The sequence below is a fragment of the Pangasianodon hypophthalmus genome, chromosome 4 (genome assembly GCF_027358585.1).
Source record: "Pangasianodon hypophthalmus isolate fPanHyp1 chromosome 4, fPanHyp1.pri, whole genome shotgun sequence".
Classification (NCBI taxonomy): domain Eukaryota; kingdom Metazoa; phylum Chordata; class Actinopteri; order Siluriformes; family Pangasiidae; genus Pangasianodon; species Pangasianodon hypophthalmus.
Window position 1 is genome coordinate 19,619,496 of NC_069713.1, and position 24,226 is coordinate 19,643,721.

At 38.5% G+C, this 24,226-nt stretch overlaps 2 protein-coding genes and 1 long non-coding RNA gene across 8 annotated transcripts; 1 reads left to right on the forward strand and 2 right to left on the reverse strand.

Moving 5' to 3' along the window:
• Positions 1-53: 53 nt before the first annotated feature.
• Positions 54-17,465, reverse strand: aco1 (aconitase 1, soluble). 4 transcript variants are annotated; one of them, XM_026936661.3, is made up of 21 exons: positions 17,370-17,465; positions 14,360-14,499; positions 13,424-13,592; positions 12,337-12,474; positions 11,335-11,404; positions 11,047-11,230; positions 10,191-10,330; positions 7,862-8,033; positions 6,618-6,718; positions 5,966-6,082; positions 5,613-5,772; positions 5,276-5,411; positions 4,587-4,671; positions 4,340-4,496; positions 4,092-4,216; positions 3,893-3,997; positions 3,562-3,704; positions 3,314-3,461; positions 2,555-2,677; positions 2,202-2,387; positions 54-1,611 (listed from the first exon to the last, which is right to left on the reverse strand). In XM_026936661.3, the coding sequence occupies exons 2-21, from the start codon at positions 14,454-14,456 to the stop codon at positions 1,495-1,497; spliced, it is 2,673 nt and encodes an 890-aa protein (XP_026792462.1). In that variant the 5' UTR covers positions 14,457-14,499; positions 17,370-17,465; the 3' UTR covers positions 54-1,494. The 4 variants fall into 4 exon arrangements, with proteins under 4 accessions (XP_026792462.1, XP_026792464.1, XP_026792463.1 ...); XM_026936663.3 differs by lacking the exon at positions 17,370-17,465 and adding an exon at positions 17,186-17,324; XM_026936662.3 differs by lacking the exon at positions 17,370-17,465 and adding an exon at positions 15,693-15,815.
• Positions 15,007-18,325, forward strand: LOC128318096 (uncharacterized). The gene is made up of 3 exons (XR_008301591.1): positions 15,007-15,452; positions 15,701-15,768; positions 18,186-18,325. It is a non-coding gene; the product is annotated as an uncharacterized LOC128318096 (long non-coding RNA).
• LOC113540271 (leucine-rich melanocyte differentiation-associated protein) lies at positions 18,257-22,823 on the reverse strand. 3 transcript variants are annotated; one of them, XM_034303868.2, is made up of 5 exons: positions 21,939-22,823; positions 20,247-20,483; positions 19,801-19,917; positions 19,582-19,659; positions 18,257-18,401 (listed from the first exon to the last, which is right to left on the reverse strand). In XM_034303868.2, the coding sequence occupies exons 2-5, from the start codon at positions 20,423-20,425 to the stop codon at positions 18,257-18,259; spliced, it is 519 nt and encodes a 172-aa protein (XP_034159759.1). In that variant the 5' UTR covers positions 20,426-20,483; positions 21,939-22,823. The 3 variants fall into 3 exon arrangements, with proteins under 3 accessions (XP_034159759.1, XP_034159758.1, XP_053089161.1); XM_034303867.2 differs by having other exon boundaries at positions 19,801-19,980; XM_053233186.1 differs by lacking the exon at positions 21,939-22,823 and having other exon boundaries at positions 19,801-19,980; positions 20,247-21,482.
• Between the last annotated feature and the right edge of the window lie 1,403 nt (positions 22,824-24,226).

Here is a 24,226-nt window from a genome sequence, read left to right on the forward strand (position 1 = left end):
CTGGATTTTAGTTACAGTATAAATTAAAACACTACAACCATCAGATAACCATCTGAAAAAAGAAAGATTTTTATTTGAGTAGATCATGATCGTGAGACACTGAGGGGCATGACATCAGAACAGTCAAGATAAGTGAAACTGTATTGCTGTTTCTATCCATAATTATTTCTTGAATATAAAATTCCTTTTGAAATGGTAAACACCTGTTAAACTCCTCAGTGCAGCATCTATTGTACATCCTCATCTTTATTGTGATATTAAAAATTTATATGACCGGTAGCTTCCAGAGGAATTTAGGAACCATGAAGAGGTATACATTAAAGCTGTATTATGTAGAGCGTTTTCAGTCATATCCTCTAGATTCCATGTTTCTCTAAAACAGAATGCTTTAAATTAACTACAGTAAAGTGCATGGCTACTGTATGGCTCACACAACTGTTTCATCACCAACAAAGCAAAAAAAAAAGTACACACATACATCTGGTTTGGAATGATGACCAAGCTTCATTAAACAGACTTACATAAGCATCACAGTGTACTATAGGCACTTACAGGAATCTCACACACTGTTAGATCATTTGGTTAGCATACAAATATGATCAATACACTGAAATATAATGATTTATACAAAATTATATGGATAGATTTCTCATCAACAGTAAACTTCAGCATTTTAGTCACCAGTAAATTAGTCACAAACACTAGTTGCCTTTTTGTTGTGTTGTATTAGTTGATAGCTGAGAAGGCTGGAAGGCAAAGATGGGCCACAGAATGTAAAGATCAAAGCTGGTGAGTATCACAGCATTATCATTTCGGTTAGTTTGAATAGACAAAGATTTTACATAGCAAGAAAAATTTTTTTACCATAAGGACACAGTGAGTTATGTTTGTTTAGTGTCTTCGTGATAGATAATATTTTCCTTGTAAAAATAATATTACAGCTACTGTCAAATCGTAATTTTAAATTAATGCGATGACTGTGAGAGACACAGTGAAGGTTATTGTTTGGCAATACTGAGGTAGGACTAGAAACCGGACCACTGGTGGATCTGCACACACCTGCAGCCAGTGCCTGTAGTTATTAAATCAAATTCTCTCCATCTCTGATTTGCCTCTTATGATCTTCATGAGGAGCTAGAACATTATTAAAGTCTTATTAAGGATTAGGGACCATAAGCAGTGATGAGAAAAGTACTCTGTTAGCCAGATGTCATTTGACCTTCACAGATACAGTGATAACAACTACGACTGCCAACTTTAAATACCAACCTCTAATACTTTCATATAGTGTATTCCAAGCTGATGTGTTGTATATGCAGTACAGACATGTTAATTTATAAACAAACATTTAAATTCATTTCTGATTCACAAAAAATGACTTATTCCTAAACAAGGCCAAAGTGTAAAGGTTTGCACATCCAAAACAAGAGACAGATGAAAAAAATGACTATGCTTGTGCACTGTCAGCTGCACTGGAGGGAGAGGAGACAACCTCTACTTTTCTGTCATCTTGCGGATCATGTAATTCAGGATGCCGCCGTGGTGGAAGTAGGTAAGCTCCACATCAGTGTCGAACCGCATCCTAGCCTGGAACGTCTTTCCATTGTCCAACTGCAGAGAGCGCCATGAAAGCAAAGAGAAAAGATGTGCCATTAATTTGAATCTAGGGTATTGTTTTTGATTTATTAACATATACGGAGTATTTCCATTTGTGATGTGTTTTAGTTCAATCGAGGATAGAACCCTGTGTGTGTTTATATGCTTAGAAAAAGTAGCAGCTGCATCTACCGTTAGTAGAAAACATGTCAGTTGTAAACTTTGGCAGCCTGTATTTGGAAATGCATGTACGTCTGTCCATGAACTGAGATAACTCTGAACTTTGATATTTTGCGGCCTTTAGACTTCTCTCTATTCTTTGGAGTCAGCTCCACACAGCACCTCTCCCCTCAATCGACTGAGCAGCACCAGTACCAGCACCAGTGATCTGAATTCTGAGCTGAGCACTCTCTCTTTATTTATTATCATATTTAGTTAATGCAGTTGCTGTGTAGCAAACAGAACAGAGGAAGCGTAATTGCATTGCAAAATTTAAATAAGGAAGTGATTTATTAAAGCCACCCTGCTTAAAAATAATTGCTGCCACTTATTCTGATGCAAAGAGTAAAATAGAGCAGCAAAAATAAAGTATAAGCAAAATGTACCTTAATGTCAACAATCATTCTGGGTGTGAGCTCTTCAGGGATGACCACAGTGTAGCGCTCTCGGCCAGTGAGCCCCAGGCTTTCAGCCGTTTCTCCAGGCAGATACTCCAGAGGAATGATCCCCATACCCACCAGGTTACTGCGGTGGATGCGCTCGTAGCTCTCTGCCAGTACAGCTTTGATACTCTGAGGGCATCAAAAGACAACTGTATAAGGACAACTTAACTCACAGAAAGAAATGCAGACAATTCTTCACATATTATTCGTCTTCTAATCATTGATTCATTGCTGAAAGAAAACAGGTATGACCTCATAGTCATTAACATTAGGTAGAACGTGTACATGACACTCACCAGCAGGAACGGTCCTTTGGCAGCCCAGTCTCTGGAGCTGCCTGAACCATACTCCTTCCCAGCCAGCACCAGCAGTGCGTAACCTGCCTCCTGGTACTTCTCTGCAGCATCATACACATCCAGCTGCAGGAAGGAACATCATTTAAAGGAGCAGTTTGTAAATTTCTGAGCTTGTTGCTACATAGTAGACAAACTGCAATTACACTGAGAACATCAAGTCCCAAAGTACTCCCCTTCCTCTGTCAAAACTATATATGACTTTTGAGCTGCCTGTTATTTTTTTCAGATCAGAAAAATATAAAAAGAGATGGAAGAGATTTTTAAAATTAAATGATTATGGATCTAAATTATCAGGGCTGTATAACATCATGGGACAATTGAGTGCATGTAGAGGAATAAGCCCACTACTCAACTGTATGCAATCAAAGAAATACCTAGAAGTGACTAACAACAATATAAATGAATATGGAGAGAGAGAGAGAGAGAGAGAGAGAGAGAGAGAGAGAGAGGGAGAGAATTGCTCTGCAGACAACTGTACTCTTGGAGTCTCTTGGGCCATTGCAATAGGACACAACATTCTTAGCACATCAGTAGTGTTAGCTAAGACTACTCTTGGTAGCACAAGAGTCAAATAACACAATGTCTAGAAATATAAGTCTTTGGGAAAAACTCCTCCATAGCAGCACATCTTTTTTAAAGTGTTTTTGTGCTGGTGTTGCATGTTACATATGAGGTCAGATCACATGATCCCTGTCCTACCGTGTCCCCTGTAGGCAGGTAGATGGTGCAAGGTGCCTGTTTGTTCAGGAATTTGTTGAAAAGGCGAATGTTTGCGAACGTTCCCCGAGCCATGACAGCATCGTTTCCACGCCGAGAGCCATATGAGTTAAACTCTCGAGGTGTTAATCTACATGGAGAAGAGAAACAATCATTTATTTCTAATCTTTAAAAACTACATGGTAAGTGACATTCTAGAGAACAACTGGTGAATATCAAAAACGTCTCACCCACGACTGGTCAGGTAGCGAGCAGCAGGACTGCTACGAGCAATGTTTCCGGCCGGAGAGATGTGGTCCGTGGTCACTGAATCCCCCAAATTGAGAAGCACATATGCATCTACAATAGACTTGGGCTTTGGAAGCTCTTTAGTCTAAAATATAAAACAGACAATTTGGCCAAGCTCTAAATGCAAGTCTTGTAATTGTTTTAAACACTTCTTCTAGTTCTATGAGCTACACTGCTTCTTTACTTTCATAGTGTAATTGTGTAGTGTGAAACTTGAAACTAATTTATGAATTGCTGTTCCTCTGAGACAGTAGTGAGTAGAAATTATATTACCAGTCCATCAAAGAAAGGTGGAGACTTGATGTAGGTGGACTTAGGGTCCCAGGTGTAGAGGTTGTCAGAGGGAGCATTCAGAGAGTTCCAGCGCTCATTTACATTCTAAAAAAAGAAGAGGAAAAAAAAAAAAAAAAAACTTATGATAACAGCCTATATACTGAACAAGACATATACTGCTTAAGCATCATTTACTAACCTCCACTTTCTCATACACCTCTTTGAACATGGCAGGGATAACAAACTTCCTTTCCACAGCCTGGATCTCCTCTCGCGTTGGCCAAATGTCCCTTAGAAAAATCTTCTTCCCCTCTGTGTTCACCGCTATTCCAACACACACCAAAAAGAACCTACTGGCTTAACTTCACTTGCTGAACCAAGTGACTCATATAAGTGAACTGGATATTAAAATACAAAAGACAATGGACATATTCAGATTTCACTTACCAATGGGCTCCTTTTCAAAATCAATCCTTATTGTTCCTGCAATTGCATAAGCAATGACCAGAAGAGGAGAAGCTAAGTAGTTGGCACGTGTGTTGGGGTGTACACGACCTTCGAAGTTCCTGTTGCCAGACAGTACACCTGCTGCTACCAGATCTCCCTGAGAAGAGACATTCTCATAGCATGATGTTCGATAAACACTTCCAGACTAACAACATGCACAGTTACAGGAAAGACGTTCAGTATTTACCTGAGTGATGGCCTCTACAACTGGCTCTGGAAGAGGGCCACTGTTTCCTATGCAGGTCATGCAGCCATAACCAACCACCTCAAAACTAACAAGGGACAAACACATCAAGTGCAAATTATAATGCCGTCATTTCTGTGGAGGCTTAAAAAAGATGATTAATCTGGTGCTCAATCGCAAAAAAGACCCTGTTTTATATCTATCATAAAAACTATACATTTGATTGCATTTCTACTTGTGTCTCTTGTATTAGTAATAAATACAAAACATATTTAAATTGCAAAAACTGTCATCTTACCAAATGAACAAATCTTGAATATAGTCAAATTTATCTATTATTTCCTATTAAAATACCAATAACCAAATATAAGATTAATAAGCCTATTTCTAGATATTTTACTATTTTTAAGCTTTAAGTAAATGCTTAAAATTAGCAAAACTACCTGCCAATAGAACAAGACTACTTCAAAATGTCTAGAAATAGGTTTAATAATCTCATATTTGGTTTTTTGTAATCTTCTGATAGGAAATGCTAGATCATTTTGTCTATGTTCAAGATATTTTAACTTACTAAAATGTAATTTTTTGCAGTGTTCTGATCCTGTTTCTGCATTTTACATAGCATTAAATACTTTACATTGTGTTTAATATGAAGTTAGTCTCATTCATTGCATGACTTAATGATATCATACCCTAATTCTACGAGGTACTCCATTACACCACTTTCCTTCAGATAATACGTGACCACTCCACTACCAGGAGACAGGCTCGTCTTAATGTAAGGCTTCACACTTAAGCCACACTGGATGGCCTTCTTTGCCAGGAGACCTGGGGGGGGGGGGGGGGGGCGGGGGAATAAAGAAAGCATTTATCATTTATTTGGATAAGCAAGACAGCTTTTTAGAGATACTAGTTTACGGACCATATTACACATTCTCACTAAAAACTTAGTGCACAAGTAAGATGCCTTTAAGAGTTGCCACTGGGTTACAGAGGAATTACATGAGTGTATACACAGCCTATACATACCTGCACCCAGCATGACAGAAGGGTTGCTGGTGTTTGTGCAGCTGGTGATGGCAGCAATAACCACAGAGCCATGAGAGAGGGAGTAGTCCACCCCGTTATACTGGAACGGTACGCTGACATTATGGCATTCGGGAGGCACCTGAAACCCCTTAAAACCTTGCTAAAGTAAAAAAAAAAAAGAGAGAGACAAGCAAACTTAACAACACCATAAAACATTATAATTAACTGATTAAAAATTCAAGGTAATGAAAATTAGATGAGTTAGGAGTGTCAAAATACAGATTTATAGAGACATTACTTAAAGTAAAAGGAAAGGCTCAGTGTAGTTTGTACTGAAATGGAACATTATGTACCTTGGCTCCTAAACAAGTCTCAAAGTCCTGCTTCATTTCCGATATGGCCACTTTGTCCTGTGGCCTCTTCGGACCACTGCAGCAAGGGTCAACTGTGCTGAGATCAAGTTCAACAACCTGCATGAAGAGAAGACTGTGTAAAGACAGCTGAATATGTGAATCTGAGTGGATGCCACCAAATGAACACACCACGAAGGCAAGGCATAGAATAGAACAGAATGAAAAAGTATAAAAAAAAGACAATTAAAAACAGAGAAAATAAAAACAATAAATAAATTAAAAAATAAAAACATCTAAATGATAAAAATTAAGGGAAATATATAGGATAAGAAGTAAGTTAAAGTTCAGTTTAAAGGAGCAGCAATAAATATTGCAAAAAAATGTCTGATGTTGTGGCACTTCTGTGGCTCTATGATAACTGATTCCATCTAAAAACAGAATAAAAACTAAAAGCTGCTTCGCCATCCTTAGTATTTAGTTTCAGCTTAACTAACTGACTAGTTCCTAATGACCTGAGCGTCCTGCTAGGCTTATATTGCTTGAGCATATCCAGCAGGGATGTTGGTCCTAATCCATGCAGGGATTAATCAAAATAACAACATGTTTGTGTGTGTGTGTGTGTGTGTGTGTGTGTGTGTATATGCAAGTATACCTTTGTAAATTCTGGATCCTGAGCCTGATTGCTGTAGTCCCTAAACATGCCAACTGCTTTCAGGTACTGTGTAATGTAAATAAGCTTCTCAGCATCTCGCCCTATCATACACAAAAAGCCATTACATATCAGGCACACCTCTTACTTAGAAAGCAGAAACAATTACACTACACTCACCGTCCACTTTATTAGGAACACCTGTACACCTGCACATTCATGCAGTTATCTGATCAGCCAATCATGTGGCAGCAGCGCAATGCAAAAAATCATGCAGATAAAGGTCAACAGCTTCAACAATTCTTTTTTTTTTTTTTTTTAACCAAAACTGCACAGTTGAAGACTGGAAAAAGATCAGGTGATTTTTTTTTTCTAATCTTCAACTGTCCAGTTTCAATGAGCCTGTACCCATGACAGCCTCAGATTCCTGCTCCTGGCTGACAGGAGTGGAACCTGATGGGGTCTTCTGCTGTTGTAGCTCATCCACCTCAAGGTTCGATGTATTACGTGTTCTGAGATGCTTTTCTGCTCACCACGGTTGCAAAGAGTGATTATCTGAGCTAGTACAGACTTCCTGTCAGCTCAGAACAGTCTGGTCATTCTCCTCTGATCTCTCTCATCAGCAAGGTGTTTCAGCCTGCAGACCTTCCACTCACAGGATGTTTTTTGTTGTTGTTGTTGTTTTTCACACCATTCTGTGTAAACTGTAGAGACTGTTGTGTTTTAAAAACCCCCGGAATTAGCAGTTTCTGAAATACTCAAACCAGCCCATCTGGTACCAATATCCATGCTATGATCAAAGTCACAGATATTACACTTTTTCTTCATTCTGATGTTTGATGTGAACATTAACTGAAGCTCTTGACCTGTATCTGCATGATTTTTTGGATTGCCACATGATTGGCTAATTAGATAACTGCATGAATGTGTAGGTGTTCCTAATAAAGTGAACTGTGAATGTATATGGCCAAAAGTATGTGGACACCTGACCAATCACCCATATCTGATTGTTGAACATCCCATTCCAGATTTACTCCTCCCTCTGCTGTTATAATAACCAATATCAATTCTTCTGGAAAGGCTTTCCACTAGGTTTTGGAGCATGAATATGGGGATTTGTCCATTCAGCCACACAAGCATTAATGAGGTCAGGCATTGAACTGAACTTTTGGCCATATATTGTATGAATTTGACACAAAAATGCACTTAATGTTTGAACAGATGATCTGAAATCAATGCCAGTCTACCTGTCTGCTCGAGATACTGGACACTGATGTGGTCCACAGGGAAGAAGGCGGCCGTAGCACCATACTCTGGGCACATGTTGGCAATAGTGGCACGGTCTGCAATAGAAAGCTGAGCCACACCAGGCCCAAAGAACTCCACAAACTTCCCTACCACACCAACCTGACGCAAATGCTATAAGAAATAAGAGACATAGAGACAAGCCACAGGTTTACTTTATAAATGAATAGTCATATTCTAACAATGGGCCTCATTTATCAAGATGGATAGGAACGGATTTATGCCTAAATTCTTGTATGAGCATTTCCACAAGAAATGTGCTATTCATGAAAATCTTGTAAATTCAGAAAAATGTTCATATCCTACTCGTGCTCCTGAGTCTGTGTAAATTTATGCATAACTAATATAAATCTCAACTTGATTGACTTCAAATCATATCGTTTGCTCGGATTACTGTACTTCTGAAAAAAATGGAACATACTGTCAAAAATGTCAACATACTGTTTTGTCATTGTTTTGCTTTTGCTATACACTGAATACATTTGGGTTTGACATTAAAAAAAAAGAAAATGATAGATGAGAATTTCAGTTTTCATTTGCTGATACTTACATCTGTGTTAAACAAATTAGAACATGGCACCTTTTGTTTGAACCCACTCATTTACAAGTGATCAAAAATAGTCTAACATGTGACTGGCCAGTGTTTCTTGTTTCTTGCCCTGACAGATTGACTAATTAATAGCTCTGAATGTCTTCTCTTGGTTTGAGCCCTGGGTTTCGTCTATAAAGACTGCATTTGTTGTTTAAAAGGATAAACCAACATGAAGACCAGAGAGCTGTCTAGGGACAGCTGGGAGAAAAGCAAGGCATTCTGAAACTGAGAAAAGAGGGAAAATCGATCAGAAGCATTGCACAAGCATTGAGCATAGCCAAACAACAATTTGGAATGTCCAGAAAAAGAAAGAAACCACTGGTACCAACAAACAGACATTGAACAGTTCGGCCAAGGAAAACAACAGCAGTTGATGACAGAAACATTGTAAACATTGTATATTTCTGTATATTTTCTAAATTTCAGAACCATTATAGACACTGTATATTTCTGCTCGTGAAGTCTTCTTGACTTTGTGTCAGTTACAAGAAGTCAAGAAGACTTCGAGAGCAGAAATATAGATGATATACCACAAGATTCAAACCACTCATCAGCAGTATGAATCGAAAGGCCAGGATGGAATTCGCAAAGAGATGAGCCAAAAAAAGTTCTGGAACCAAGATTGCTCTCTACCAATGTGATGGAAAGGCCAAAGTGTAGAGAAAGAAGGGATCTGCTCATGATCCAAAACATACAAACTCACTGGTCAAGCAGAGTGGAGGTAGTGTCATGGCTTGGGCTTGCATGGCTGCATTGGGAACAGGCTCACTAATCTTTTTATTGGATGATGTAACTCATGATGGTAGCAGCAGAATTAATTCAGTCTACAGAAACATTCTTCATCATGCAGCAAGCCAGTGACCCAAGAAACACTGCCAACACAACAAAGGACTTCATCAGGGGAAAAAGGTGGAAGGTTTTAGACTGGCCAATTCGATCACCAGACCTTAACCCACTTGAGTATGAATTTCACCTCCTGAAGAGGAGTCTGAATGGAGAAACCTCCCAAAACAAACAACTGAAAGAAACTGTGGCACAAGCCTGGAAGAGCATCACAAAAGAAAAATGCATTTTCGATGTCAGTGGGTCACCAGCTTGATGCAGCTTTTGCAAGCAAGGGATATCCAACCAAATATAATAACCAAATAAGTGTTATTTACTTTAATTCTATGTGTTCCTGTACTTTTGCTCACCTAAAAATTGGGTGATCTGCCACCAAAGGTGCCATGTTCTAAGTTGTTTAACACATCTAAATATAAATATCAGGAAATTAAAGCTTCTGATCTATCGTCTCTCTTTGATCTGAAACGCAAATGTATTGTCAAAACAAATTGGCCTTGCCGTTCCAATTATTTTCAGAGGGGACTGTATTATTAAATATTTTTATTGGCATATAAGTGAGTCAAGATAACTTCCACTTCTGTTTTTTTGTGATTTACCCTGATTAATCATTTTGTGCTCACAACTGTCTTTGCACTTGAAACTATATGAAGTGTTGTGGGTGTCACTACATGCAAATCAGCTGTGTCATGCAGGCACTTTGTAATTTATGGGTGATTGGCATTCATCAACATAGAAGAAAATCAGCGTTTATGCAAACATTCGCACACAGCTTTACTAAAAGACTGATAAATGAAGCCCAAAACTCTTATATTCTCTGAACACACAAAAAAGAGTACCTTAGTGACAGTTAGGACAATATCAGTGGAAGTGATGTACTTGGATGGCATGCCCTTGAGTTTGTACCCAACGACCTCTGGGAGGACCATACTGATTGGCTGACCCAACATAACCGCCTCAGCTTCAATACCTCCCACACCTGCTCAGACATAGTGATAGTACACCTTGTTAGAATTCATTGCTCTCTATAACAAGTATTTGAACACAGAAAAGTTAAGATACTTTCAAGCAAAAACCAAACTGTATAGGTTAAACATCTACACTATATGGCCAAAAGATTGTGGACACCTGACCATCACACCCATATGTGCTTGTTGAACATCCCACTAATTTAATCCCCCTATTCTGTTATAATAACCTCCACTCTTCTGAGAAGGCTTTCTACTAGATTTTGGAAAGTGGCTGTGGGGATTTGTGCTCATTCAGTAACAAGAGCATTAGTGGGGTCAGGCACTGATGTTGGGCGAGGAGGTGCAGTCTGCATTCCTGTTCATCCCAAAGGTGTTCAGTGGGGTTGAGGTCAGAGTTCTGTGCAGGACACTCGAGTTTTTCCACTCCAACATTGGCGAACCATGTCTTCAAGGACTTTGCTCTGTGCACAGGGGCATTGTCATGCTGGAACAGGTTTGGGCCTGTTAGTTCCAGCGAAGGAAAATTGTAAATCTACAGCATACACAGACATTCTAGACAATACTTCCAACTTTAAGGCAACAGTTTGGGCAAACCACATATGGGTGGGATGGTTAGGTTTCCACATACTTTTGGCCATATGGTGTATATTTAGGTCATTCTATATAACAGTATTAATTATCGGCCCTGAGGGCTGCAACTGTGCACGTTCAGTAAAATACTCACCCCAGCCCAGCACACCCAGGCCATTGATCATGGTTGTGTGTGAATCAGTGCCCACCAGGCTGTCAGGGTAATAGTAGCCATCCTGCTGGAAGACGACCCGGGCTAGATATTCCAGGTTCACCTGATGCACTATTCCCGATCCTGGAGGAATGATGCGCATATTCTGGAATGCTTTTGAACCCCACTGTGGACAAGAAGGTAAAAGTTATCACTCCTGGCATGTAGGAAGGAATTGTGTGCAAGTATTTTACTGTCAAAACATGAAGCTAAAATAGAATATGTGATTACCTTTAAAAACTCAAAACGTTCCCTGTTTCTTTCAAATTCAAGTTCTTGGTTTTTCTGAAGACTGTCAGACCTGAAATGAATTTTAATAAAAGTCAATGAGCATGTCGATAAAAACAGGTACCATGTGAGATTGGAACTGGTGTCTTATAAACATCATACACATCAACAAATATATTTCTAATTAAAACAAAGCGTAACTAATATAGGTATAAGTTTAAATATACTTTGCGGCTTCTAGTGATATACTCCGAACATAGTAACACTTCAAATGTGAATAATTTATGATAAATGTATAATTTATAATAATAAGTGGAATGTGTAAAAGCTATTTTGTGTAAAAGTATTAAACATATTCAGTGCAGATTTAGGTGATCAGTCAGTGTGCCACACAACCTGTGTGGTCAAAGGTAAACCTTTAATACATGTCCAACTTGGCAACACTTGCGGTATAAGGCTCACAATGTGAGTGCAGTACGATTACGTGATTTTTTAACTTGGGATTGACACTGCAGATAACAAACCAAATCTCCCATTAAACATACAATACTGAGATTTAAATGATTTACTGGTACTGACAGAGCTGCATTTTGTGTAAACAACTTTTGAATGAATGAAATTTATTCCTATATAATTTTAACTATCATACAATCCTGTAAAATCTCATTACAATCTCTGCTCACTTAGTTAGATCTTAAAAAGAAGAATTTCTCATAACTGGATTTGATAAATTAACTTTATAAGCATATCCTAGGCAGCTAATCCCTTGACCTATGTATGTGTAAACAGACTCAGCTAATACAAATAACACACATCACAAAGCCAACTTGACTCAATAACAAGTACAGTACGTTTGTGTTGCAGTTTGTGCCATAGTCACCTGAGCGTTTAAAAGGGTCTTTCTAGAGGGTGTTTGAGTATAAACCCAGAGGAAACTCACTTTAATATCTCTGAAATAAATTAGATTAAATGTAATTTCTGTCCTAACCATGGTAAATAACTTACTTCCTGTTGAAGTCCACCTGAATAGAATGGTCAATGACTAGGTCAGCAGGACACACGGGGTTGATCTTCTCAGGATCTCCACCCAGCTTCTTTACTGCATCACGCATTGCAGCAAAATCCACCACTGCAGGAACCCCACTGTCAACAGCAGAGATATACACTCATAGCAGAGCAACACTTAGAGACACCAAATAACTACTTTCTCATATGTTTTTTTTGTATGCTGTTTCATGTGTTGTCTTGCACTCCCCCTTACCTTATATCCATTTTACATCGTCTATATAGTCTATTTGTCTGTTACGCACAGTCTTTGGAGCTGTGACATCTCATTTTACTGTACCTTTGTACCAGATACAAAAGCGCATACGACAGATAAACCTTTGAATTTTGAATTTCTTGTACATTAAATAGTGCCAGCGTGACATGTAAGGAATAAAACACAATGGAGAGTGCTGTTGTAGGAAAATAATCAGCTGCAGGGTGTTGCGATGCCACCACAAAGCTGTTTCTTTTCCTATAACAGCACATCCCAAAGTCATGTTACCAAGAAACCACAAAGCCCTCTGTGCTAAAGACGCCTGTTCCGGAAAGCTTAAAGGAACAGCTTTACCTCTGACTGTAAACAAAGTGCTGACACTGGAGACTACTTCCAAAAATGCTACAGAAACATATCATATGGAGCGCCTGCCATGCAAGTCCCTGAGTAAGTTGTTACCATAGAGCAATAACATACTAGAAAAAGCTCATTAATATAAACCTGCCATTTACCTTGCAGCCCCACCGCTGTCTGAGCCATGCTATTATAGAAAATTAATCTACACCTCCTGGCCAATCAGAATCGAGAATTCAACAGTACTGTCGTATAAAACACCATAAAATTGCTTACAGCTATTAAACACACCAGAGGATAGTGTTTCTTGTCTGTTATTAAGTTACCAATTAAGTCTTGGACTTTTGATATGAATACTATAAGGAGGGACAAGCAGCATGAATAGCTTAAGTACACTTAAGAAAAACACAAAACTTTACAAAAGCCAATATGACAAGGAGTCAATGCTGTTAAAGGCTAAAGTGTAATTAACCCTACGTGAAGTCCTGCAGGATGACGCGGGCAGGCCTGAAGGGCACCTCCACCGTCTGGGTCTGGGTCTGCTTCCAGTTGAGTATGCGCTCCACATCTTCCTTCTTTACCAGAAACTCATCACAGTTCCTCACCGCCGACTCCAGCAGCATACGGATGGAGAAAGGTAGGTGTTCTGTATTTAAAACAGAAAATAAGTTAATGTTATTAATAGCTCTCTCCAGCTGTTTGCAGGTATCCTCAGATTAATGTGATTAATTTTTAGGACTTAAAATACTTCAAAATTTACATTTACATTTATGGCATTTAGCACACGCCCTTATCCAGAGCGACTTACATTTAATCTCATTTTTTTTTATACATCTGAGCAGTTGAGGGTTAAGGGCCTTGCTCAAGGGCCCAGCAGTGGTAGCTTGGCGGTGCTGGGGATTGAACTCATGACCTTCTGATCAGTAGTCCAACGTCTTAACCACTGAGCTACCACTGCCCAAAATAACACACACATGAGGATTTTTTTTTTTTAATTAAATACAGAACTACAATTTCTTTAACAATCCTTTTTACAATATAGTTTAGAACTCACATCATCAAAAAATGTTAAAAAAAGAAAAAAGTTTGGCATAACATGTAAGAAGTTTCATTGGCAAGAGTCACTGGCATATGCCAGCTTTAACATGTGAGAGCATTTGCTTTTCTCTGTCCACTTTTGGTTCAATTTTCCCTCATCATCTCTGTGTATGCTAGTTGCATCAGTTGCACATGAAAATAACATTAGAAGACAAATGCACAGGAATTAGACTACAACTAACAAAAAAATTAGTATATGGCATAAACACTAATGTCACTATTAGATCGCTCGAAAGATCATGCTTAGCTGAGAGAAAAAAAAAATTGGAAAAAAGGAAAAAGAAAAATGCAGTGACTCTGCAGCAATTCTCTTACCATATCGGGGATCTCCAAGCTTTCTGAGATTGAAAAACTTGCATTCAGGCTTCTGGGAGTTCAGAGGCTCAATGATGTGTGCGTAAGGGTTACTCATAGCTGAAGACTCTCTCCTAACCCACAAGCTACCTTTGTGTTACCTGATAATGTAGGGAAAAAGATATAATTAACTAAGAATAATTATCTAAGAAACAACATATGCATAAAGAGCACACCATTTAACCACAATACATGGTTACACCCAAGACCTGGTTTTAAACATGCTGTGACTAGCTTAAAGACCCAATTAAACATCCAAACCTGCCACTTAGACTTGAGCATTTTAGCTCCTTCTGATGCCCCTATTTATCAGTAAAGACTTGAGGCACTGCCAAATTCGAGAGGTTGGTACGTGACGAGCAGGATTACACCATCTGAGATAGGACAAGCCACAGAGAAGGGGCAATGTGAAATTTATCTGCTCAGACTTGAAATAGAGGCTAGGATACTTGTTGAATAATCTAGTGTTTGCATCAAAACCTTCATGTCTGACAGATCCAAAGCCGATAAATTAAATCTCCAAAACATGTTCCCATAAACTATGAAGCACAAACATAAAAGCTAACAAAACTGTGACTAATACTGGATTATGGTGTTTGAGGTTATATGAATTACAGCAGCCATGTTGTCCTTAGACGTCTAGTGAAAAACACAGACAGGTGATTGTGTATATTGTGAAAGTCTGAATGGAAGATCATTGTGAAACTGGAGGGAGGGACTGAAGAAGTGCTCAGGTGACATGTCACACGATGATGTCAGAGCATTTGCAACACAACACAGTATTAGCAATAACATCTAGTTTACCCATATTTAATTCAAACTTACAAGTTCGAGGATTAGAACTGGTTAAACTATTGCTCATTGGATCCAAGCAGTTAAAAAGAGAAATCACTGACCCAGAGGAAATGACAAACATGACTAGTATAGTCTGTAGCAAAGTAATTTTTTTTTTTTGCTGCAGTTAATGAGTCTATGCTTCAGAAAATGCTTCAGGAAACCAGACAAGCAGGGTGGTTCACTCTATCCTGCAAGCGAACTAACCAGTAAATTCCAGGTCAGTAAACAAAACATATCTACCGTCATATTTGTAAGTGTTTCCAGTTTGATAGTCACAGTCTCAAAAACTCAATACATTTTCAATTTAGTCCTTTCATGAATCACTTTCATAAAATAAAAAACAGATTTTATATTTTATAACTGATGTTAACTATATACTTGTCTAATGTTAACCAAGACGAACATACATTGATCGATTTTATTTAACATTAATGAACTCAAAATATTCTCCATGTACCTTAGCAGAAAGTGAGAGCACTGCATCTGCGGATCTTTCAAGCAGGAAAATCGAGAGGAGACGACAGATTACTAATGTAAGATGAGGGGAAGGGGCGGAGCTTCCAGGTTGTCAGTTAATATCAGGGACCTTAAACTTTAACACCTGAGCAACTGTCAGTCATTCCAGATTCATGTGTTGCTTGGCTCATCTGCCATTTTTATTGGGGGGAAATTAGAAGACTGCTCTTTTGGAGTATTTTTGAGTGATAACTTGTACCAACATACTCTGATGTTAAAATGCACCTAGGCAAAATGCGTACAGGTTGCCAGGTCTGCCAAAAAAACATTAGCATATTAGCATTAGTGTTTTTCACCTCTCTGGCAGAGGACAGTCAGCAGAACACTTCTGTGGTGACATAGCTAAAGCAGTTAAATCAAGCTAGCAGTCCAGACCTATAGCTGCAACAACTCATCAGCAATTTTGAACCATTTTGCATATATTAAACCTTCAGGTGTGAGACTAGAGTTAGGCTTAGGGTTTGAGAAGCCAGCACACATACAGCTTCCAAACTTAAGACTTTAGGAGATAATAATGCACCGTGGTGTGCAGGACAGGTTTTGTGTTTAGATTATTTTTATGATTTTAAAAATGCATTTTTAAAAAGACATTTTTGCATGTATTAAACCTATAGGCGGAGAGCCCAGTGGTGCAGTGGTTAGGGTTGCCACATCACAAATCCAGGATCTCCAGTTCAATCCTAAGCTCGGGCTACTGTCTGTGGGGTTTCACATGTTCTCCTCATGACCATATGGGTTTTCTCCAGGTTCTGCAGTTTCCGCCCACTGTCCAAAATCATGCATGAGGTGAATTAGCTAGCCTAAATTGCCAGTAGGTGTGAATGAGTGTCCTGCAATGGACTGGTGTCCCATCAGAGGTCCATTCCTGCCTCACATCCAGTATTTCCAGGATAGGTTCCAGATCCAAAGCAACTCTGACTAGCATAAAGTGATTACTGAAGATGAATGAATGAATAAACCTATAGGCATATGGTTACGTCTACAGTTATGGTTAAGAAAACCAGATCACCTTTCTGCAGACTTAATGCATTATATCAACTCAAAAACTCAGTTGTAGTGCTGTAACTATTTTGAAATAATCTCTCCAGTACTAGGAACTATAAATCAACTATAAAGCCAGTACAGTAATGTCATTGTGTGTCCAATCACCTTGTATCAAGCAACAAATTAGATATTCTGCAAAAGCAGCCTATATATAAAATCAATATATAATCATGTGTGCTCTTATTAATGACATTGTAAGACTACTGACAAATAAAACTTCTGTTATATCTAATAAAAACTTTGGTAGATATCAACTTAAATCAACTAGCTAGCAACCTGGGCTTCCAGAGACTGCTTGATTAACTACATAACGGACTAGCATTAACGCAATTTGCAAAATAAATATCAGTGTGCACAAACATCCAGCTTCTTCCTGCTGCTGCTGTGTACCTGCTGCTGTGTATCTGCCTTCCTCCCTCATGAGGATCTGTCAGTGGCCTGTCTGTTGTCGCTAAGGTTAGCTAGCTAACAGGAGCATGCCCTCGCATTGCTAAAGGTCACATTAATTTCAAAAACTAACATGTTGTTTCCCCAAATCCACACAAGTGAGGCTATGTTATTCCACAGGACTTACCGTTTTAAACACTACCCGACCCCTGGAACTCAGTTCAGCTACTAGCACTACCTGAACCAAAAACCAGTAGACCACTCTCCTACCGTAATGCACGTAGTACCACAGACTCCAAATAAATACAATTAGATAAATTCTCTTTAATATTCTCCCTTGTGTTATTTCGCGAAAGCTGTAATTCACATATATACACTAGTAATAGAAATACAAGCATATAGATGTGTAAATATGTTTTAAAATTTGACTCTACAATGAGTAATGCTATTAAACGACGCTTTCTGGCTGTAATACGGTAATGATTCAGCTCTTTGTCAGTGAGGTTAAAGTAATTAGTTTTACGCCTATGTGATACCAGTTTTATACCTAAAAGGTGTTTTTATAACAGTTGAAACCTATAAATAAAATAAACACAGCTCTCCAGCGTACTGTTTTGGGTAGCAGGAACCAATTAAAAGTTATACTGAACAAGAAAAACTGCTTATTAAATGAAGGAATCAACATGTGCAGAGAAAACAGCAAGTGTAATAAATAATATAGTAGGCTTATTTCATTCATCTTATTTCTTCATCTTTGTTTTCATTGTTGTCCACAAGACAAAAATCCTAAAGAGTAGGATATTACTTAAAAATGTTTTTAATGGACAAAACAGCAATATAGCTTATCTTGAAAAGTATAGAATGTTCAGACAACCCATCCAACCTGATCTAGTACTTGTTCATATTGTTCAACATTCATTAAAAAAAAAAAAAAGAAAGAAAGAAGGTTGGTACAAGTATAAAAACAGCAATTATCATGTATTTGTGTCATTCTGGATTTCAGGTCAGTTCATATCACCACTACAGGTCAAGCTTGGCATAGAGCTCAGTAGCATCCGATGGATGAAGCAAGCATCAGTGATGGAGCTCCTTCCTCCTTTTACTGCCATCTCTGCTCTTCCTCATCCTGTAAGTCTTCCTGGCCTGTGCTCTCTCTTTCTCCTGCACCTCCGTGTCATCCAGCACCTCCAGACTGGGGAGCTGACTGATAACATACTGCCTGGAGAATAAGAGTAGACCCAAATCAGCTTGAACTCAGTAGGAATCTTTGTTTAATAACCATAACTGCAAACCAAAAAATTCAATTATCTGTTCACAACTGAGAGAGAAATACGTTCTGAGATTTAAGCACATAAAGCTGATGTAAGCAAAAGTGCATCATCAAAGGCAAGAATTTGATTTTTGACACAAGTAATGTACTTGATTTCATAAGGCAAGACAATACAGGTGAATATGGTAATTTTTATAAAACAATAGATATCATATTTATGTAGATTGCTGATCTTCTTGTGTTTTTATTGGAACATTTCTCCAAGTCATGTAAATGAGGCTGTAAATTTAAGTCATGTAAATGAGGCTGCATTCAACTGAATATGTGCAAATTTGCATGCATTACAAAATCAAAAATCTACTCCTTGAATGATGTCAGAATTAAAATCTTCATTTTAATGTGTACTTAACAAAAAGGACTTTTACAGAACAGTTTGTTGGAATATAATTTATTTATTGTTTAAACAAGAACATACCATGTGCTGTTTTTCCCCCCAAATTGTTTTATGCTATTTTCAGTAGAAACTCTATCATTAATCCAGCAATTATCACTATTTTGGGGAAATTCCTCTCTAATAAGCTTTAATAAGCTTCTAAATAGGGATAGGAATGCACATGTAAAATTTCATGAATACATGTCATGTAGAAGGTCATCTTATTTTTGGGACAAAAACGATTTTGTGAAAAACGTTACTGCTGAGTTTTGACATTTTAGTAATACAGTTTAAGATTAGACATGTAAATGCAGTCGATCAAAAAAAAAAAAAAATACTTTCTGCCAAAAATCTACTGATTTTCTGGTCTCAATATTTTAAAGGGGCTTCTTTTAATGCAAAAGTTTTTATATTATTACATTATATTTTTTTGTGTTCATTAAAAGCCTGATATTTTCTTATTATTATATTAGAAGGATCTGCATGGCGTTAAATGTGGACAGAACAGCATAGCTGTATACACGTTGACCACTTGATGGAGCAGTATGCACATCTGAAGTCATGTGCTGTTTACTATTTGTAAAACCTTTAAATCACTGAACCAAACCAATATGTATTAAGTTGGTAATGTAGTTGAGCCCATTAAAAGGTTTTAGATGTTTCATATATGGGAATTTTTTGGGTTGTTTTATTTACCTGTAATCAATGTACTGAGTCAGACTGCCTCCATTAAAGTAACTGGGCGCTGCCTCATTGTTCATCATACTAAGTATCCTGTAATCACAGCAGACAACAACAACATATTCAACATCTTACTGAGACTCCAGAACACTGAGACTTATTCTCTGATGACTCAACTAATTCATAATACAGAAATATTTAATACAGAAAGAGACATGGCCAAATGGAGCCTACTTGATATTGGGGAACTTGCAGCGTATCTCCTCAACTATGATGGGAAGGTTGCTTATTTTGTTCTTGTTGATCCACAGTGTGGTCAGACTTGGCATGTAGGGGAATTTGACATGAGTGCTATAGTTGTTGCCATCCAGGATGAGAGTGCTCAGCTTGTCCAGCTCCCCCAGAAGAGCTGGGCTCCGTTTATGGCTGAGTTAAGGGCTATTGCTTTTGAAAAAAGGGATGACATAAGGCAAAATGTGAAGAGAGGTTGACCATGTGGCAAATTCTCATGCCAGAAGGTTTGTGGGTGTGCGTTACTGTGGGTGTGTGTGTGTTCATGTACAGTTTTGTGCAGAATACAATGATGTCTGGAGTTTAAAGAGCCTTAAATGCCTGTTTTATAGGCTGATATATAATTCAATTATTTACACACATGGAAAGAGGTGCACATTAAAGGATACTCATCCAGCAGGTTATAACTGAGGTCCAGGACCTCTAGGGTGTCCCGCTGTTTGAGAATGGCATCATAAGGAATCTCCAGGAGGCTCTGGTACGCAAAGGAGAGCCTCTTCAGCCCTGGCTCTATGGTGGAGCTCCCTGGGGCCCCTGGCTCCATTACACCACTCTCACACACCTCCATACGCTCAGCCCACAGTATCAGGTCACATATTAAAGATGACCAGACCAGGCATGACACCCTATACAAATATGCAGTTAATTTTTTTTACACAGCACAACCAATTTACTCAGGAGCATTAATAGAAGTAGATTCATTCATTTATTCATCTTCAGTAGCTGCTTTATTCTGATCAGGATCACAGTAATCTGGAGCCTATCCCAGGAAACTGGTGTTGACGCAGGAATACACCCTGGACGGTACACCAGTTCATCACACAGCACAATGCGCACACACATTTATACACTCATTCACACCTAGGGGCAATTTAGAGTACATATACTGGTATGTTTTGGGAGGTGAAAGGAAATGCAATCAAAGTAGGTCAAAATCCATCATTCATTACTATTCAGTAAGTGGGACTCCAGTACATCGCCAGGCACCATGCACACAGAATTTTGGAATTTCCACCTGTTTGTAAAAGTCAGATTATTTACTGTGCCTTTAGGACACTCCTTTATAGTGTGCATATTCATGCATTGTGTCACAGCATTCTCTGTATATGTCTTAAATTTCACTTCTCAACTCTAAAATAGTCATGCTGCTGTGAAGTTTATAGTGTTAGTGGTATTAGTTGGACTTGGTTTTGTATGGTTGGAACAATTTTTTCAGCATAGATGTGTGCGTGGTTATCTGCATCACTTAGCCACCCACTGTCACACACCTCCCATGCTAACTCTATAAATGAAAGCATCTCAACAGCAACTTGTATCTTACAGTAGAATTGATGAACTGATGAAGCACCTTGGAGGAGTATCAAAATGTTCTACCATTATTTGGCATTCAAGATCTACCATTATTAGGCATTTACTAAACTTGATGACTTCTGGACAGGCAGAGTATTTTTAACTTTGTACAGAGAGCAGTGACTATAACTAAACAGCAGAGTTAAGTCTGCAAACAATTTAGAGTTCATGCATTGCTTTGTGTCATACCAGTATGCAATGAAAGTAGGTCAAAGTCCAGTGTCAATAACCGAAATCAAAGCAAAGCTACTTACTTGGGTTTATATATATATATATATATATATATATATATATATATATATATATATATATATATATATATATATGTATACACATACATACGTATTTTTAAAACTCAAATTGGATATGGAGATAAAACTGACAAACTCACTATATATAAGTATGTAGCTTATTTGCATCATGCAACATTCTTCTAATACAAAACTCTTCATTCAAACATTCCTGTGTTTTGTTTCATGTCTTTAGGCATCAGCATGATTCTTTTTACCCCAGACATTCATCTACTTTCCTCAAATCTGTCATGTACCTTTCTATTCACAAGAAGAATAGTTTAATATCAAGTTCATAACAAGTTGTCATCAGTAATTTACTTAAAGGTGAATTATGTCCATGCACTTAAACACTAGTACACTACATTATTGGACTAAAGCAACCATAGGATAAAATGTATAAAAAAAACTTTGTATTTTAATGCACAAAATTCTGCTCACCGATGTAAGCTGGGTTCCTCAGTAGGTTGTGTATTGAGACAATGCCTGAGTGTGTGTGCTGAATGTCTTCTTTATCCACATAAAGGCCTTCTTTCATGTCTGGAGTCAGGATCACAAGATCTGGATAATTACATTGCCTGTTAACCCCTTACTCAGGCCAGTGGTACACAGAAATAGGTCAAATGCTGGATAATTTTTAACTGAAGCTTATTAACAGTATGACAGTTTTACTGGTGTTTTAGGAGTGCCTTTAAGGTTGAGCCCAATAATATTATCATACATTGCTGGGTATAAGGTATCATACTGTGAATACGAATTACTGAGAAAGTACTGAGAGATGTTAGATGATGATTGTTGATGTAAAGTGGCTACATCGTTTTAACTGAAAACATTATTCAATAATTACCGGTAGCTATAATTTGACTTGCTAGCCAATGATATTATCGATGCTAGTCTAACCTGGCATTAGCAAAGACAACAGGCTAACTTAGTTACATATTATTAAATATTAGTTAATATTAGTGGAATTTACTTAATATCCATCCATTTTCCATGCTGAGCCTGGAGCCTATCCCAGAGAACTCAGGGCACAAGGTGGCAGCCAACCCATCACAGGGCACAATCACACACACATTCACACACTACAGACAGTTTGGAAGTTCCAATCAGCCTACAACACTTTAGACTGGGGGAGGAAACCAGAATACCTGAGGGAAACCCCCAAAGCACAGGGAGAACATGTAAACTCTGCATACACAGGGTGGAGGTGGAAATGGAACCCACAACCCCAGAGGTGAGACTAGATGATGAACTGGCATGGTTCTTGAGTGGTGAACCTGACTGGATGCTAAACTCAATTTCATTTTATTGATGTGTAGTATACAGTCATTAGCTGAATGACAGACCTTCAAAATTTGTGACGAGTACTTTGAAGGTCTAAGTCCTGATCTCCTCCATCTGCCACTGGATTCTGGACTTCCTGACCGGATGCCCCCAGGTGGTCAGGATGGGAAACCACACCAACGCTCGCCCTCAGCACTGGAGCTCCTCGGGGCTGAATCCTCAGCCCCCTGCTGTACTCCCTCTACACCAGCGACTGCACGGCCACACACAGTTCCAATAAGTTGGTGAAGTTTCCCAACAACACAGTGATGGTAGGCCTCATCACCAACAACGACGAGAAGGCCTACTTAGAAGAAGTGAATATATTCTCCACGTGGTATTGGAATAACAATCTCTCCCTGAATGTCACCAAGACTAAGGAGATGATTATTGACTATGGGAAGAAGCAGGTGAGGAACTACAGCCCCCATTGATAAACGGGGCCACAGTCGAGAGGGTGAGCAGCTTCAAATACCTTGGGGTCCATCTCACAGAAGACCTCTCATGAACTACACACACAAACAGCTTGGTGACAAGAGCACACCAGCGTATCTACCATCTATGATGTCTGGCCAGGTTCAGGGTCTCTCACAGGGTGCTGAAAGCTTTCTACACTTGCGCTGTTGAGAGTCTTCTCACCGGAAGCATCACCACCTGGTTCGGAGGCACCATGGCCAAGGACCAGAATATGCTGTCCAGAGTGGTGAGGGCAGCGGAGAAGACCATCAGGACTTCTCTCCCCTGCATCACATACATCTACAACCAGCGATGCAAGACCCAGACCAGGAGGACTGTGAAAGACTTTCACCACCCCGGACACAGTATCTTCTCATTGCTCCCATCAGGGTAGCACTACTGGATCCTGAGGACCAACACAAAGACTCAGAAGGAGTTTCTACCCTCAGGCAATCTGATTACTGAATGAGGACACTTGAAAAATCTGCATATCACTCTACCTCTCACACAGACACACACACACAGTTGCACTATGGATAAACAAAAACTCTTGCACTCTTGCACTATGAGACAATTTTTTTTTTGCACTTTACAATCCTCAAAACAAGCTGCTGTCTACTAGATTTTATTTTATTTTATTTTACTTTATTCTGCTTTTATTATATTCTGCTTTATTATGTATCACTGTTGCACTGTGGAACGAGGCACTAAGGAAAAACATTTCACTACATTAATACATTACATGTAGTAAATATGTATGTGACAAATAAAGAACCTTGAACCTTGAACCTTAAACAAAAATGTAAGGAATGAAAAGTACTTTTTTTGTTTTGTTTTGGAAATGTAATTAAGTAAGTATACAAGTATTTAATTTCAATACTAAGGTAAAATATAAATATGCCAAAATAATAACTATAGTAACGAAGTACAACTGCTCAGGTATATTCTAC